The following is a 17,773-nucleotide window of genomic DNA, read 5'->3' as shown; positions in this document are numbered from 1 at the left end:
CATAATTAGATTGATACTATTAATCTCCCCTTTTTACTAAAAAAAATCACTGTTTACTTGGTTTTAATCTCTCTGTAACAATTTTGTGCTGCTAATGAATGTTCTGTTCTCCCATTAAGCCAGCCAATGTTCCTTCCATTTGACCAATAAAAGGGTGCAAAATTCAGAAACTAGCTGTGCACAAACACACACACACATACACACTCATTGTCATTCTTCTCTCATAATGTTTGCTTTTCAAAGGGAAGGAGGAAATTGCTGTCCAATGGGGCTCAAGAAAAATTCAGTGCAGTGTGTAGCAGCTGTGAAGAGGCAAATTCCATGCTAAGATTGCTAAGAGAGGGATTGAAAATAAAATTGCAGATACCATTATGTTCTTATAAAAAAAATAGGGCACATACAGTATAGGTATAGAATACTTTGCATGGCTCTGTTAGCCAATTGGAAGAAATGGGCAACAAAAACGATCAGAGGTCATGAACAACTTCTTAAGAAGAGGGTAGAATGTCTGGGAATGTTTAGCTTGGAAGAAAAAGTAATTGATGTGAACTTGGCTCAGGTGTATAAAAATGTGCACCGCTAGGAGAAAATGGACAGGGATAACTATGTATTTATCTATCACATTGATACCTCGATGCAATCGTACACAGACTCATGAGGTGGAAGATTTTCTCCTTTCAACTTTTAGGCCAATGTTTTGTTTTGTTTTTAAAAAACATGAACAAACCCTCTTTTTCATAAAGCACACAAATTCATGAGCAGAAGATGGGCCATTAACTTGACTGGGTTTCAAACAGGACTGGATAAATTAATGGGAGGACTCTTCAACTGAACAACATCACACTGAGGAGGATCTGGTTTCAATCCATTAGTAATACAAACATAAAATTACATTATCCAGAATGCTCATTGTTCATTGTTAATATTACATATTGTCTCCTGGTTGGGAGAAGATACCTTCAAAAAACAGTTGCAGGACAGTACAGTTAGGAGAAAATATATTTCTCTCTTCCACTTGCAAATCTCCAAAAGCCACTGTGAGGAGGAAAATGCTGAAATAAAATGGGTAACTTGGCCATTTTGAGTAACGGTGCTTCCCTTGTGCTCTCTTTACAGGGTCACAGGAGGCTATCACCAATCTCAGATCGCTGCAGAGCTTATGTGTGAAACAGGAGGTTGTCTTTTGATCAGAAAATGCCTTTTTGGGAAGCTGGATGCTGATAATAGAGCACTTTTCTCTTCAAAGTGACATTCCGATTATGTATCAGATTTGTATCTCCAGTCTGGCAAAATTGCAGTATTGTTACTACAAAGCCAATTTTCATTTATTTCATTCATCACCCATTTTCCCCTCCTAGAAATAGTGGGAGGTGAAAGGCAACTCATTCTTTTGCTGGATTAATTCAGTCCGATGCAGAACATAAAGGGACAGGAAAGATAAAAGCCATAAACAAATATATTTTTCTTCCCTATGTGAATGCAAACAATATTGAGATTGGTGGTGCTTAAATCTTTTTCTAGAATGGCTTACTATCTTTGCAAAAAAAAATGCTTATCAATATACACAGATATATACACATTCTTGTAAATGCATTCAGAGTTTGTAAGGATATCTATGTTAATTGCAGTTCTCAAATTACATGTGGTTTATTGAAAGAGAGAAACCCTGGCTTCCCTACTTGTATGATTCCTTTAGTTCTTTTCTTCAGAAAACCATGGCTTTTAAATGCAAATAATTTTCTCTATTTATGGAATTTTATGGAGGTCCAAACAATGTCATCCTCTATTTATAAGCGTCCAGACTTCTACTTTTTTCTTTCCAGAAAAAAAATCCATTGTAGAAGACACTGTAGATAGGATGGCTGCATTTTCACATTTCCTATGTGAAAATACCTATGTGTGAAACTATAGGCTGAAGGACTTCAAGGGTTTGCAACTGTCTTTAAATTTACGTCCTTCAATTTTTTTCAACCCTTTATTTGGCAGGGAAACATTGCAAATGCATCCATTTGTCATGAGAGTTTGTCCTAAGAATCTTTATGATGGCAAATGGATAAAGGGTTGAAAAAAATTGAAGGACATAGTTGGTTCTCTACAGGTTAGGGCAGAGTTTTTCAACCTTAGCAACTTTAAGAAGTGCAGACTTCAACTCCCAGAATTCCCCAGCCAGCCATTGGATTATGGACATGCCCAATTTTAATGAAAATAATTATTCATGCTACTGCAAACTTTAGCAAGTGGATATTAGGTAATTCAAATGGGAAGCCAAAGCCCCATGGATCTTCCTTCCTGCTCATCTGTGTGTTACCTTAACATTCATCTGCACTTGCTGCTTGTCCCCATCATGAGGCTGGGCCATTTATTGTTTCAGGAAACAGGAACAATTGATATTGACCTCAGTCCGCCCCTGAGCTTCTAAGAACTCCACTTGTGTTTTCTTGTGCTACCTCAACAGCAGCATTTCTACTGGTGTTTTTTTTTTGTCTCCCTTCTATCTTATACAAATGCCTCCATTCCAACTGGTCAAATGATTCTTCCTCATTCCCCTCCCAGTCCACACTTCCTGACTTTGATTGACCTTTCACATTGGATGTCTTTGACCCAGTTTTCTTTTCTTTTTTTCCGCCAGTCCTCAAAAGACACAGAAAGGAATGCATCTTGGAACTTGCTTTCCCGATATGGGTAAGAAAGGAAAAGCAGAAGAACCCACTAATCAGGAACCATGTTATCTGCATTAGAGAGAATATCAGGGCGTTATTAGGGCCAAGTGGAATAAGGAGTTGAAATCCATAATCTCAGGCATGAAAAATGAGCTCCACATGTGAACTGATTAACTGTTTTATTGCTAAAAGCATATGCACAGGAATCTTCTCAACTAATGGTCAGCACTAGTTAAAATTAGATGAGAGTCAATGGCAACCAAGGGGGGTTAGACTTCATTCTTTTGTAGCTGTGTAAGGACTCTAAACTGATGCCTAGTTTAACTCCTCCCTCTGGCTCTTTTACAAAAGGGATTTCTTAAACTGGCTTCATTTTCAGCTGATTTATGTATAGGAAGCAAGCAGCTAAAGGCTGCAGGGCAAATAAATTCATATTCTTAACTGGAAGAGTGACCATCATTATATTTCATGCTGAGATATATAAAGTCTCCTATGCTTAGATTTTCCAATTACAGCATCTTTGATTACGTGTATCATCTCCTTTCAACCTTGTAAGCTTGCAATGGCAGTAAGGAATCATTTGCTTGAGTTGAGAGTCTACCTATTCATATACCGGTAGTATTCTTCACAATGCTACAGAATTGTTTCCAAGATGTTTTTTTCTATTTTTCTATCAGTATCTTGTCCAAGTATTGACAAAGTACAACTCTGTTTAGCTTTTTAAAAAATATTATCCAAAGTTAATTAAGTGTTGCCACATGCTGCAATATGCCTTAGCCATTTTGATAACTTTACTATTGAATTAGGGAATACAAAAATCTAGTAACAGACTTTAATATCTTCCACAAGACTATAAAGAGGGTTTTTTTTAAAAAAAAAAAAAAGAAAAAAGAAGAAGAAGAAGAAAGAAAGAAAGAAAGAAAGAAAGAAAGAAAGAAAGAAAGAAAGAAAGAAAGAAAGAAAGAAAGAAAGAAAAGGGCTACCTATTAATTTCAGTGGAAGGTAATATTATGTACATGGAACTCTACTTTGTATTTCGATGAATTATTTATATTTAGGATATTTATTATTGACTTTAACAGCAAGGGAGTTTTGCAATACATTTATACAGAAGGCAGCTTCCCATGGTTAATAACCACCAGAAAAAATGTACAACCTTTTCAGATTCACTCCGTATACTAAATCTGGGTTCTTTTACTAATTAAAATATATCATTTAACTATTATTCCAATTCCTAAAGGGTAAACTAATTTGCTTTAGCAATGTTCACATGCCTTTTTTCATGTCTTTCAACAAAACTTTTACAGATGAACTTGGAAGACAGTTTGCAAAAAGAAAATATTTGCCAAATATTTGACTCTATTCTTAGATTCCCTTTTTTTAAAACTTGCATTCTGGATTAGGGGGAAAAGCCAAATGTTCAGACCAGGTCATTAATCACTTACATATAAATATTAGGCTTTAAACTAAACAAACTAATAATTCTTCATCCCTTGTTCAATACTCCGACTTATTTTGATATGCCAATTAACACATGGCCTCCCCTATTAGGCTGAATAATTAAATCAGGTCTCAGGTTTAAAGTTCTTTCATTTAAGCATTGTTTTGCATCAGGTGATTTTCAGAATTCAATATCATTTCTCATAGTATTCTTCTGGACCATATTTCTCAACCTTGGCTAATTTAAGATATGTGGATTTCAACTTCTACAATCCCCCAGCCAACATGCTGGGTCACTAGGACTTGACAACCACTTGATAACATAAAATCAATCAGTCAATCAATTGAAATTAAAATCTTTCATAGAGCTTTCAATGGTTGATATTTAATTGGGGTGGGGTTGATTTCAGCTTATGTTTTATTTTTGTATTATGCTGTAAACAGCAAAGAGTCTTCAAAAACCATCAGCATATCAATACTGTTAATTAGTAATAAAATAAACATAATCTTCCATTAATAATTACATTCATTATTCACTTTGCATAGTGAATGCCAATTGTATATAACTAAATGTATCAAACAATAAATTATAATAACTGTTTACTAACCGAACTCACATCTCTTTCCAAGTTACAATTAATTCAACAAAAATTCATATTTCATTGACAATGAATGCTTCTGCACCTTTTTGGAGAAGCTAATGGTTGAAGATACAACATGCACTATTAGTTAATATGCTATTATTGCTCCCTATGGAACAAAGGAATTTGATATATTATTTTTGTTCTGAGAGATCCGCTGGTTTTTGTAAATGCTCATATTCTTTTTAATTATACCCAAATGCTTCTTTTGACTTGATATTTTGTGAGTTTTTAGACATTTGGATTGCAAATCCTAGTTTATATGGTTCATTTTCCATTTTTATCATTCAGTAAACTGACTTATATGTGAATTTAATTATATAAGTTGGCATAAATGTATGTGTGAGACTATCTTTCATTAGCATATGAAAGTTTTAAGCATTGAGAGTCTTTTTTTCCTCTTTTCTTTTTCCCTTTTATGCATATAAAATAAATATTTTAAAAGCTTATGTCTGTTTTAATCAAATTTGTCCCCTCTTTTGTTTTCTTTATTAGCATTTTGTCTCTCAGCCAAAGAAGTTAGGATCAGGATATATATGCAGAAAACTGGCAGAAAAATGTAGGAGACATGATTTAAAATAAAACTTGTTTAAGTTCTTTCCCTGAACCAGGAAAATACTTTATACTTAGATCCCCTACCACAGGCCTTAACTTTCTCTCACCCTTTCTCCTTGTTGGCATAGCTATCTGTGGAAGGATAAGGAAGAAAAGTATCATTACAGGTGTCATAATATAATTATGCATAATTTGCATAATTTGCATAATCGTCCCAAAGTCAACTGGACTTTGTTTTTCCTTGAAGAGGTTTCACTTCTCATCAAAGAAGCATCTTCAGTTCTGAACTGAAGAAGCTTCTTGGATGAGAAGCAAAATATCTTCAAGGAAAAAACAAAGTCCAGTTGCCTTTTCAAAAAGCACCTTTGGGACAACCATGACCTGGATGACTGAGAACTTCCAGTCATCCAGATATAATGATATCTTGGCATGCGTAACTTCATTATGGCTTCTACCAGACTGTTCTGATAGAACATTGTTTCTCAACCTGAGCAACTTTAAGATGTGTGGAGTTCAACACCTAGCATGCTGGCTGGCTGCAAAAATTCTGGGGGTTAAAGTTAAAGTTCACAAATCTTAAAGTTGCCGAGGTTGATAAACACTGTGATAGAAGCTGAAGTAGGAAGACAGGCATTGTACCACATGACCAAGTATAGTGTTTTTTTTCCAGGTCAGCTATCAATACATTTTGCAGATAATTATCTATATACATTTTGTAGAGCCATTGGCACTCTGTACCAAAACAAGATAAATGAAAACCAAATGCAATTACAATCCATCTAGCATATGCTTAGGTCCAAATAAGCTGACAGGACCATGCACAATTATCTTGAGACAGGCTCATATGTCATAATTCTTGCATTATATCATTTCCTCTCACAAGAACAAACACAAAGCAGAAAGAGCTGCCACTATTAATAAACTATTTCAACATCCTTGATTCTAGGTGAAAATAATAGATTTTGTTAAATATCCAGCTACCTGGATTTCATATGTGGTGATAGTACCATGATAAAGGTGGAAAGATGCCTCTTCTATGGCACACAATAGACATCAGGACCTATGGTGGAGCATAGAAATTTTCAGAAGAGTTTGTTTCTTGAGAATATGAACTTCCATACATATGACCCAATAACAATTTAAAAATCCATAAAGCAGTGTTCCTCATGATAGTACAGTATTGCCAGATGTGTTTGGAATGCAAGTCCTAAGATTCCAGACAGATGTGATCTTAATGTGTCCAGAAGGTTCCAGTTTCTAGGACCTCATAACTTATAGTGCAGTATATATTTATTTTACTAGTGATATTCCCGGCCATAGTTGATATATTATGTGTTTGCCATATTACAGAATACTATTTTTCTAAACTTTCTTGTAACAGCGAGTATTCATCATTCAGACTTTTATTTCTGCCTTCTCCCTAGCTTATTATTACTGAGCCACCTTTAAAAAATGTCTTAGAGTTTACAGGAGAGAAAAAAGGTGAAAAGCAGAAAACTGTGGCTTGATGTCAGACTCATTTTTGATTGAAGCAGCATAAAAGCACTTGCAAATGAAAATAGTAATATAATGTAATGATGCTAAATCTTGTCCATCTGAAGCTTCTTGTCCTTGCTTTGATATTTGAGTAGTTTGGAAGCAAAATAAATAGTTTCATAAAAGACACAAAAACAGACCCGAAAAACTTTCAAGTTACTTCAAGCAGGACTGGAGTAAATTGGAGGATTTATTGCTGGGTCAAAATAATAACAAATTTCAAAATCTTTAAAGCTTTCTTTAAAGGGGAAAGGGGAGGGGGAAGGGGAGAGGAGAGGAGAGACCATTTATCATTCTACCTGTCACATGAGTTATCAGTCAATCAGAAGAGACCTTGAAGGTCTTCTAGTCCAACCCCCTGCTCAAGCAGGAGACCCTATACTATTTCAGACGAGTGACTGTCCAGTCTCTTCTTAAAAATCTCTAGTGATGAAGCACCCAATGGTTAATTGTCCTCACTGTTAGGAAGTTTCTTTTTAATTCCAGGTTGCTTCTCTCCTTGATTAGTTTCCATCCATTGTTTCTTGTCTTTCCTTCTGGTGCTTTGGAAAGTAAATTGACCCCGTCCACCTTGTGGCAGCCTCTCAAATACTGGAATATTGCTATCATGTCCCCCCTGGTCCTTCCTTTCTCTAGACTGGCCATATGCAAATCCTGCAACCGTTCTTCATATGTTTTAGTCTCCAGGCCTTTAATCATCTTAGTTGCTCTTCTTTACACTTTTTCCAAAGTCTCAACATTGTTTTTGTAATGAGGTGACCAAAACTGGATGCAGTATTCCATGCGTGGTATTACTAAGGTTTTATAAAGCAGTACTAATACTTCATGTGATTTTGATTCTATGTGTCTGTTTATACAACCAAGGATTGTATTAGCTTTTTTTGGCTGCTGCTGCACACTGCTAGCTCATATTTAAGTGATCGTCCACTAGGATTCCAAGGTCCCTCTCACAGTTACTGTTTTTGAGTTAGGTTTCATCTAATCCGTCTTGTACCTTTGGTTTTTCCTGCCCAGGTGTAAAACCTTGCTTTTCTCCACATTAAATATAATTTTGTTGGATAGGAACCATTGCTCAAGTCTGTCAAGATCTTTTTGGATCCTGAGTTTGTCTTCTGGGGTCTTGGCTATTTCTGTCAACTTAGCGTCATCTGCAAATTTGATGAGTTACCCTTCGGTTTCCTCATCTAAGTCATTTATGAAGATATTGACGAGTACTGGGCCTAAAGTTGTAAAGGACAATTAGCAGAACTCTTATCCATTATATCTAGCCTTAAAAAAAAAAGATCCACCATTTCACCGTTTCATCAATGAACATGTTTGGGGGGAAAACCCAGGATTTTTTCCCCAATCTCTAGTCAATTTGTAAAAAAAAAACAAAAAACTCCAGTTTCATTGGTCCTCTGATTAAACCCTTTAGAAGAGTAAGTGCCTGCCAGCTAAGGACAAAAAGGCCAATGAGGACAGCAAGCAATGACCAGAAAGGGGCAGGCTGTCCTGACACAATCCACTGTAGCCAACTATAGTAGAGTACAACAATGTGCAGCAGGCAAACTAGACAGCACCATTTGTGCTAGCCCAATTCAGAAAACTCTATTTTGGATACATAGCAGGAAAAGTAATAAAAGTTGCCTACCAGCCAGCTAGGGATGTACCGCATGAAGGATCACATTTTATGTTTCAGTTTTTTAGAAAGTTAGTGCCTCATATGCATGTTGGAGCAGTCTAGTTGTGCATACAAGTCCTTTGTCTTTTAAATCAAATGACAGGAAAGTTGTGATCATATCCCCATGTCAATAGTTTACAGCAAAGGACCTCACATCTATGATTTACAAATGAGTTAGCATGCTAAGTCCAAAAGTGGGGTGTACAGCAAACAAATGCTATTTCGTTTCAAGAGACTTAAAGCAGGATTGGAAATGTTCATTCAGCCCAAGAAGGAACATAATGGGAAATAGAAATTAAAAGAAAGAGACTAGTGTAATTAATTATTATTAGAGATTCATTTTCACAAGGTCAGTTCTCAGTGTTTTGTTGCATGATCTCTTCTATCTTTAGGGAAGGTGCAAGGTACTTAACATGAAGCATGGCAGTCATTACAGGAGATGGAAACACCTGAGGCACAAGTTTTGAGAAAAAGAGGGGAGCCATTCAAATTCTCCATACAAAGTTATACAGATTCATTATAGTTGCTACTTCCTTAATTCTTTCCTGAGTACCATTCACCTCACATTTGTGACATCTCACATTTACGTTTTCCCTCTACCAAAAAGCACATGTTACCAACTTACTCATTGAGCAAAGGCATGGATGTTCTTCTCTTGCTTTTCTGCACCATATTGGCCTGATTCCTAAGGGAGATTCGGATGAGCGATGGAGCCAGCCGACATGGTTCACCATCCACTTGCATGGGGATAGACTTATATGTTAGTAGAGTCACTTCCCGACACTGATGTAACCTCTCTCCATGACCTCCAACTTGAAGAGCAGCCTTTCCATGACATAAAGAAGGAGAAAAGAGAGGAAATATTGCATGTAGATCTTTCTTTCTTCCTTTCTTCCCTTTCCAAAATAAAAGAAAGTTTTAGAAGATTCTTAGATAGGGTGTGCAATTCTTGCCTTATCTTAGATAGAAGATGGCCAAATTGTGTAGCCAATATCCCACTTTTCATTACAGAGCTATCTTGCTAATAGCCTACAACAGTCTGTCTTCAATTCAATCCCAGTCTGTCTTCAATTCAATCCCAATAAATCCTCCTAATGGCTTTTTTTTTTACCACATGCATAATGTTCACTGCCAATAGCCATTTTGTTCATTTTGTATGGTTTTTCTCTTTTGCTCTGATTGCCTAATAGTCCAGTAACTAGTATGAGAAGAAATTTATAAAAAAAATACCCACCAAGGATGCCATGGTGAATCCAATGACCTCAATGAAACCATCATCATGTCTCTGAGGTTCAAATTCTCTATGGTCTCCTGGATTACCCCAGGGCATTGTGCCAGCACAATACCTATAGAAAGAAGTTGAAGCTATAAGGACTTCAGTGAACATTCAGCCAATTTTATCTTTAGCAAAAATTTATATAATCAAGCACATATGTAGCTTTGTTCTGTACAAATGACTTCTGAGAGCTCAGAGATCTTTCTTTCCTTTGTTACAGAGTGTTCAGAAAAAAAATAGGAGTCACTTTTCCACATAGAATGTAGACTTGCCTTTGAGTCAAGGACTAATTATCTTCATCTAATCTATTTTATTGATATAGGAAGGACTCTCAGAGTGAAGTTTCATTCTTTCAAGTGAGCTAGGGATACATGGCACCACAGTTAGATTATTTTGATGTATACAAGTGTGTAAATCTCAGAGAAAAGACAAAGATATTCAAGTTGTATTGGAAGGAACAGGTTGAACTTGACCCACCATCTGCACACCTTCCATTCTAGGTGGAATACCTTGCATTTTGATGCAGTTCTCTGAATAAGATGCAAAATCTGGGTGAGAACTATGTGCCTTCAAAAGCATCTACATTAGAGTTCATATTCTAGAGCAGGGGTCCCCAACCCCCGGTCCATGGACCGGTATCGGGCCGTGACATGCCAGCAACTAGGCCGCACAAACAAGCAAAGCCCCATCTTTTGATGGCTCAAAATACAAACCCTTCAAGATAATTTTATCAATATAGGCTGGTATTCTGGAACCACATCACTATTCTCTGATATACTTTTTAGGCTCAAATAGTGGTTGACATAGGTGATCTCTATAGATGCTTACTCATGGAGTCTCACATTGGGGAAAGAACCTCCCAAATGAGATATTGAGGCAGTGGAAAAGAAGGTAATAGAGGCAGCAATGGTCATAGTCATGGCAACAAGTCTATATAATCTTGGGCTATGCTACTCATACAGTCACACTCAGTTTATTGCAAAATAGAAGTTGACGAATCTTTCAGGTACTGTTAGGAATTTACTATAGAAGAATAGATAAACATATCAATGCATATGTTTATTTTGTTAGAATAAGAGGAAAGCAGTGAGAGTGATTACTTTGGATCAGGTTGGGTAGCCTTTGAAGGGCTGAGAGGGCTTCAGTTCATACTTCTGACCTTCTGGAAGTCCACTGAAGGTCTGATGATGATGGTGAGACATCACTAAAAAGAGCCCAAAAATTTTTGGCCTGGACTTTCTGAGCAAAAAGAAGGGTTCACTAAGACATTCCTTAAAATCATCCAAAACCTGAACACTGAACACTATACCACTGAAATCCAGCCGTGTTACCCTCTAATTTTGGCAATGTATACAGCAGTAAGAACACGTATCCTGCACCCTATGAATTCTCACTTGTTTTTGAAAAACATTAACTCTACAAAAAAAAATAGCCAAAAGAGAGAGAGAGAGAGAGAGAAAGAAACTGTGTCTCTGTGTTTGCACATACACACATCTTTAAATCACTCTTAAGTCCTGGTAACTATCTGGACATGCCTATGCAATTTTCTTGACAACATTTTCAAAAACGGCTTGCCACTACCTTCTTCTCAGAGTTGAGAAGGAGACTGACCTACTGTCTAAGGCAAAACAAAAACCAAATGGGCTTCCCATTTGTAGCTGATGCCTTTAACCATTATATCAAACTAGCTCTTTTTCATTGCAGCTTATTTATGAAATGTTTCTCCTGCATAGATGGTCTGATACAGCACAGATGAAGAAAGGTCAGCATAACTATCTCCAGATGGTCCCCCCGAAAAGTATGTTGAGAATTTGTGCTGACCCTGTTCAATTTAAAAATAAAAATTCTCAAACACTACTTTAAAAAAAAATCTATTCTTACAAAAGTCCAAATCCTTTGTTACCTTACTTTTCTGGCAGGCAGATTCAGTGAACTCATTGACAAGGTTAGCCTCTTCTGGAAATGATGTATTATGGGCTGCTTGTGCAACAATACTTTTTAAAAAGTGGGTCAGGAAAGTGCTGTGTTATTATGATACATTGTGATATATCCACAATATTCTAACAACAAACACTGAGTATTTCACTCATGAAATGAAGAAGTTGACTCTTTTATTTTGTTTTGTTTTAATTCTTCATAGGGGATTAAAGACAGGACTGGAAATGGCTGAAAAACTGCAGACCTATTGGGGACAGAGATTGACAGTGGTCATACTACAAGTCGGAAAAATAAACTGAGTGTTAAGGAAGGATAAGGAAACACAGTATATGGATTTGAAGAAAGGCAGATGATCAGACAAGAAGAGCAGATTTTAAAAAAAACATCAGAATAAATTTATTCTCTCTGTGTCTCTTCCCGTCTTAAGCTAAACAAGACCAAGTTCATTCTTCATTCAGTAAAGTTCACAAGCAGTGTTTTCAAGCTCTTGATAAAATCACATCATGAGATTTGGATAAAATCACATCATGAGATTTGGACTGCAACCCTGTCATTATGCAGATTGCCTAGTCTTCCACTAACTAATCCTTGATGGGCTATGAAATTCCTAATAAATACAATTTGCTTTATTTATTTGGGGAAAGCTGAAGCTTAAAAAAAACAAGATTTGGGTTAGAATTGGGTTATATTCGTTGATCCGAATATAAGGACTGAAGTACTATTTGACAGAATAACAAAAAAAAAAACAGTTTAGGCTTGAGAGTTTCTTTGGACTCATAACTGATTTTATCTGCTGGCCTTCAACAAATAAACTGTGACCACAGCACTCATAAATGCCTAGGAAAGCTATTGAATTAAAGGACAGGAAGAGAGGAAGAATTAGGAGATATATTAAAAAGTTGAGATGGTATTAGTGGTCCTCAGACAAACGAGATGAATCAGAGTTTACCTGAGATATTTGGTAGGCTGACACACAAAGTTGAGAGCCATTATGGTATAGTGGTTAAGATGCTGAATAAAAATTATTTACCTGGGTATGTTTAAAAATACTATACATTGAAATTTCAGCTCCTGAATCTTGGAAGTCAAGTCAGTCCCATCACACTGCCAGAGAGTAAGAAAAGAAAATGAAAGCAAATATGAACAGATAAACTTCATAATAGAGTAACCAGTTGATGAGAAACAGGATCCTGAAAGTTGAGAAAAGAATACAGTCTTGGAGCAGTGGATATCCAGTACAAATCAGAGTGCCCTGAAAACACAACATGTGTAGAATCTCAGTAAGTTGCAGTGTAAGATTCAGGTTATTTGATTGGAATAAAAGGGTCTGGCAGGTGGAAATATACTTTGGAAGATACCACATTGAATACCTTTTCTGTTCCTAAGCACCTTCTATCTTCAGCAGCATGCTTATTGGTGTAACAACATCCATTTGGCCAATATATGTTCTAGAGGCTCTGCAATGGGGTCATTGTGTTGTTGTTACTCTAACAAATCATCAATGTTACCAAGATTATGAAAGATATTCTGCCAGGTCTGGGGAACTTCAAGGCATAAGAAATGAGATCCTTTCAGTGACTGATTGAATCATGCATCTACTGTCGATTCATACAATATGAGTTAAAAAAAAGAACAATACTTCTGTTCACAGGACATAAATACCTAAGCAAATCATTTTTCTATAATAGCTTAACACAGTGATTGGTCATAGTACCAAAACAATTGCAGGGTTTCTACAATATGCTGAATCATACATAATCCAACCACATTTTGGCTTAGTCTAATATATTATATGAATCCAGACTAGTATAAACCATATAATTCTAGGTTCTATGACTCAGAAAGATATCCTTCAACATGTAAAAAAAGCTCAGCCAGCTAGGAAAAAAGACAATCAATCAATTCTTGCCAAAATCAGAATAGGATTGGGACCCTTCACACTGAAGCACATTAATAATGCCCACACATTTTCAAAACTCTACAATTCAATAAAAATGATGACAGCCTTACCCAAACCCCCATGTCTTGTTTCCCCTTCATTATTTTACTTTATTTATTGCTAGGTGAAGCTGCAAGCAAGAAAGATTAGACCTGTGTGACGAATCTTTCATTTTTCCCACAGAGATTTTTTTTTTTGGTTACTTTACAGTCTTCCCCAGAAGCACTCAAAGTACAAATGTCCAGGTTCAAATTATCGTGCTTCAAACATATTATGTGAAGACCCAGCTCTCTGGAAAAGGCTCTAGTGCTGGCAAAGGTTAAAGGACAGAAAAGAAGACAGTGGACCAAGGTAAATGGACTCAGTTACCATGGAAATGGCACCATTAGAAGATTTGAAGGATCAGGTTAGGGACACATCATCATGGGGGAAAGCTATGTGGTTGCTAAGAGTTGAAAATGATTTGATGGCACATAATCAGCCAATCATAGCCTTCCTAAGCATTTCTCAAAGCCAGAAGACATTATTCTGCAGATGCAGCTCATGTGGAAAAGTCTCTTCCAGCTACTTCCAACTGCTCAAGAAGAGAAATGAAGCAAGTGAAATCTGAGGACTTTGCTCTCACAAGGGAGGACCCGGCCTTGTTTTACAAAGCAGATTCGAGAGTGTGGTTTCCTCAATCCTTTCTTAGCAAAGCCCCACTTAAAGATTTGCACAACTTTAATAAATTCCATGTGCATAAACAAATGACAAACAAGGAAATTTCAATTATGCCTGGAAGATAAGATAGTGTAGCCCCTGAAATTATTTCTCTCTTTATTGTTTGTTTTGGTTTAAAGGGATTGGAGATTTGTTTCTATTATAAATGGTCAGTCCAGGCACCAAACCGATTAGCTTCACTCCTGTTAATATAAATTAAAATGACCTTTACTCATGTTAATATGAATAAAAATGTTCTTTAATTTTTTTTTCTAGGCTTCAGACAAAGTGTTCAAGCTGACAGGTCATTTCCCAGATTATAGTCATTGAAAGACACAAAATTCTCTAATATACTTACCACAACTTTCACATGTTTGGATAAATCTCTAGAACTTCTCTGAAGGAAATCTGAAAAAGCTGCCTAGATTACACAGGAACAGAAGAAATACAGAAAGATGAAATATAATTTTTCCTGAAAGTTTTGACAATACTATTAGAACATCAAGTGCAAAACTTTAAGTAAACTTGCCCCATAGAGCAGAGGTCCCCAACCTTTTGGGCACCAGGGACCGGTTACATGGAGAGAGGTTTTTCCACAGATCGGAGTAGGCATGGTTTTGTGTGCTGCTTGCATCTTGTGAATGGGGCTTTGCTTGTTTGTACAGACCGGTTGCTGGCATGCCGGGGCCCGGTACTGGTCCATGGACCGGGGGTTGGAGACCCCTGCCATAGAGAGCACTCTGTGCAAAACAAAGTATATGATTTCTTCTCTGGATTATGACTTATTTTCCCTGTTATCAGTTATAGAAGCATTTGGAAGCAAGGAGTTGGAAGACATTAAGAAAACAGAATGGAAAATAAGACCAAAATACACCAGAAGCATAATCAGTATTCTGTGTCTGATAATTCACACTCTCCTCCTTCTTGTCTTTATCCTGTATCAGTTCAATACATTGACAGAAGAATGAAAAATTGGCTTCTGGATGCATTAGCTTATTTTTAACATGGGCATTTGGTTGAGTTTTTCTGAAGGCTTCTGGCTGCATAAAGCTTCTATTTACAAGCAGTCAATGATCAAAGTAGTACCCATAACTGAATACACTTAGAATGGTATGACACCATGAAGAGAGTTTGGTCTACTGGATAAGGCATCAAGCTAGAAACCAGGAGTCTGTGTGCTTTAGTCCAGAGGTCCCCAATCCCTGGTCCGTGGACCAGTACCGGACCACGGCATGCCAGCAACAGGTCCGCACAAACAAGCAAAGCCCTATCTGCAGGATGCAGGCAGCACACAAAATCACGTCCCCTCCGGTCCATGGAAAAACCTCTCTCCATGTAACCGGTCCCTGGAGCCCAAAAGGTTGGGGACCTCTGCTTTAGTCCTGTCTTAGGCATAAAAACTGGTTGGGCTTCACAGGGCTGTTGCTATGGGGAAAATAGGAGGAGGGAGCCATACTGTGTATGCTTGCCCCCTTGGGTTACTTATAAAGTAATAAAGGGGATTTTTTTAAAAAAAATCTAATAAATAGTATAAAGGCAGAAGCACTCTGATAGATGAAACTATATCTAAAGTGTCTTTCTGATTCCTCGTCTAAAGTACAAGTCCACAGGAAAAGTAGCCAGTGTTGCTTTTCTCTTAGAATCTATACAAAACCCTTGTTCCTTTTTAAAGCTTTGATGCGATAATGCAATATGCAAATATAAGTAGCTTTAAGACCTACTGAACTCAATAGACATTTTTTCTCATTAGATATGCCTTGGACTGAGCTCTTAGAACGATACTGGCTTATTTATTTATTGCTAATTGCTCAAAAGAAAAAAAGAAATCAGAGGTGAAAGAGACTATGTCAACTCACCCCGGCATAAAACATTTTATTTCGAAACCGGCTGTTGAATTTTTCAGGATTTGCCTCTGTAAAAAGGAAGAAAAAGAAAGCAGAATTTAAAAACTGTTTTACAAAGTCCATTATACACTGCAATGGCTTGACACACTTAGCTTTTTCAAGAAATAACAATGAATCAAATGGTGATAGGAACTGGCAGTAAAGAAATGTTATCTAAATTAAGTAATGAAGTGCCTTTTCATAATTCAAGGAAGACTGAATATTTACTTAAGAAAAGAGAGAAAGAATAATAGTATCTTGAAGACTAACATATTACTGGATTACCAATTTTCTAAGGCTAGAAAATTCTTAATTTGCATAGTTTAGAGGAGAGATAGCTGCAGCACCCAAAAACCTCTAATAGTTGATGCCAAGGTACAATTTTTAATACAGCAGAAAGAAAACATTGTTACATAAATTATTAAAAAGCAGCCATATTAATTTTGTTTATTTTAGCTAAATATAAATCAAGTCGATTTTATTTATTAACTGTCCTGTTTTTACTTGCTGTCAGGCTTCACACATCAATCAGTTCTCAACTTGGCAAGATTAATCTCTTTACTGCAGACAAGACTGAAGCTACCTACACATAGAAATGTTGCCTACTGCACTACAGATAGTCCTTGACTAACAACAGTTCATTTAGTGACTATTCAAAGTTATAACGGCACTGAAAAAAGTGACGTATAACCATTTTTCACACTTATAACCCTTGCAGCATCCCCATGGTCATGTGATTAAAATTCAGATGCATGGCTACTGGTTCATATTTATGACGTTTGCAGTGTCGTGGGGTCATGTGATCATCTTTGGCAATCTTCTAACAAGCAAAGTCAATGGGGAAGCCAGGTTCATTTAACAACCATGTTAACTGGCAAGAAAGGTCATAAAATGGAGCAAAATTCATTTAATAACTGTCTCACTTAGCAATCGAAACTTTGGGCTCAATTGTGCTCATAAGTCAAGAGCTACCTGTATATAGAAGTCAAAGTCTATGTATTAAGACTATGTTCTATGCTGCCTAAGCCATTGGAAGGCACTTAATATATGCTGATATAACAGTTCTGTCTACCAGGGAATTCCTGGTTTGCTTCATATTTTTCACTTACTCTTTGGAGCAAAGTACGTGGAGAGAGAAACTCTGATGTTCATGTAAACCCCCCTGATTTATATAGAACATATTTTAGCTTATGGCCCAATTAACTATGAGTTTGCATTACCTGGCAGCTAAGGGATATGAAGAGAGCTCTCCCAGTCCTTTGGAATATCCAGTTTTCTCTAATGGCAGCAGTAAAAAAACAGCTTGGTACAGGTGGGATTTTAACAAACAAGAACTAACAATTTAGCTCCTATAAACTAAATGTAAGAGCTGGGAAAGAGAAGGAAATGGCAGAAGGAAGGAGATCTGAGGTTGGGGGGGGGGAAAGCTGGCAGACCCCATCAACCAAATGCAATATGCAATGTGCAATGTGCAATAAGAAAATAGCAAAATCTTTAAAACAAAAAACTAATTTTTCCCTATTATGTTAAAGCAAAGATGTGT

At 36.7% G+C, this 17,773-nt stretch overlaps 1 protein-coding gene across 1 annotated transcript in view; it reads right to left on the bottom strand.

Moving 5' to 3' along the window:
* Positions 1 to 17,773, bottom strand: part of DGKI (diacylglycerol kinase iota) — a 269,174-nt gene that overhangs the window by 95,457 nt on the left and 155,944 nt on the right. The window contains exons 17-21 of the mRNA XM_029285555.1: positions 16,204 to 16,259; positions 14,706 to 14,768; positions 12,740 to 12,813; positions 9,730 to 9,841; positions 9,121 to 9,320 (exon numbers count right to left, since the gene is read on the bottom strand). Coding sequence (XP_029141388.1) covers positions 9,121 to 9,320; positions 9,730 to 9,841; positions 12,740 to 12,813; positions 14,706 to 14,768; positions 16,204 to 16,259 — 505 coding nt within the window. The remainder of the gene's footprint in view (positions 1 to 9,120; positions 9,321 to 9,729; positions 9,842 to 12,739; positions 12,814 to 14,705; positions 14,769 to 16,203; positions 16,260 to 17,773) is intronic.

This window comes from Protobothrops mucrosquamatus, unplaced genomic scaffold (assembly GCF_001527695.2).
Source record: "Protobothrops mucrosquamatus isolate PMUCROS unplaced genomic scaffold, P.Mucros_1.0 scaffold1857, whole genome shotgun sequence".
Lineage (NCBI taxonomy): Eukaryota > Metazoa > Chordata > Lepidosauria > Squamata > Viperidae > Protobothrops > Protobothrops mucrosquamatus.
This window is presented reverse-complemented; position numbering and strand designations above follow the sequence as displayed.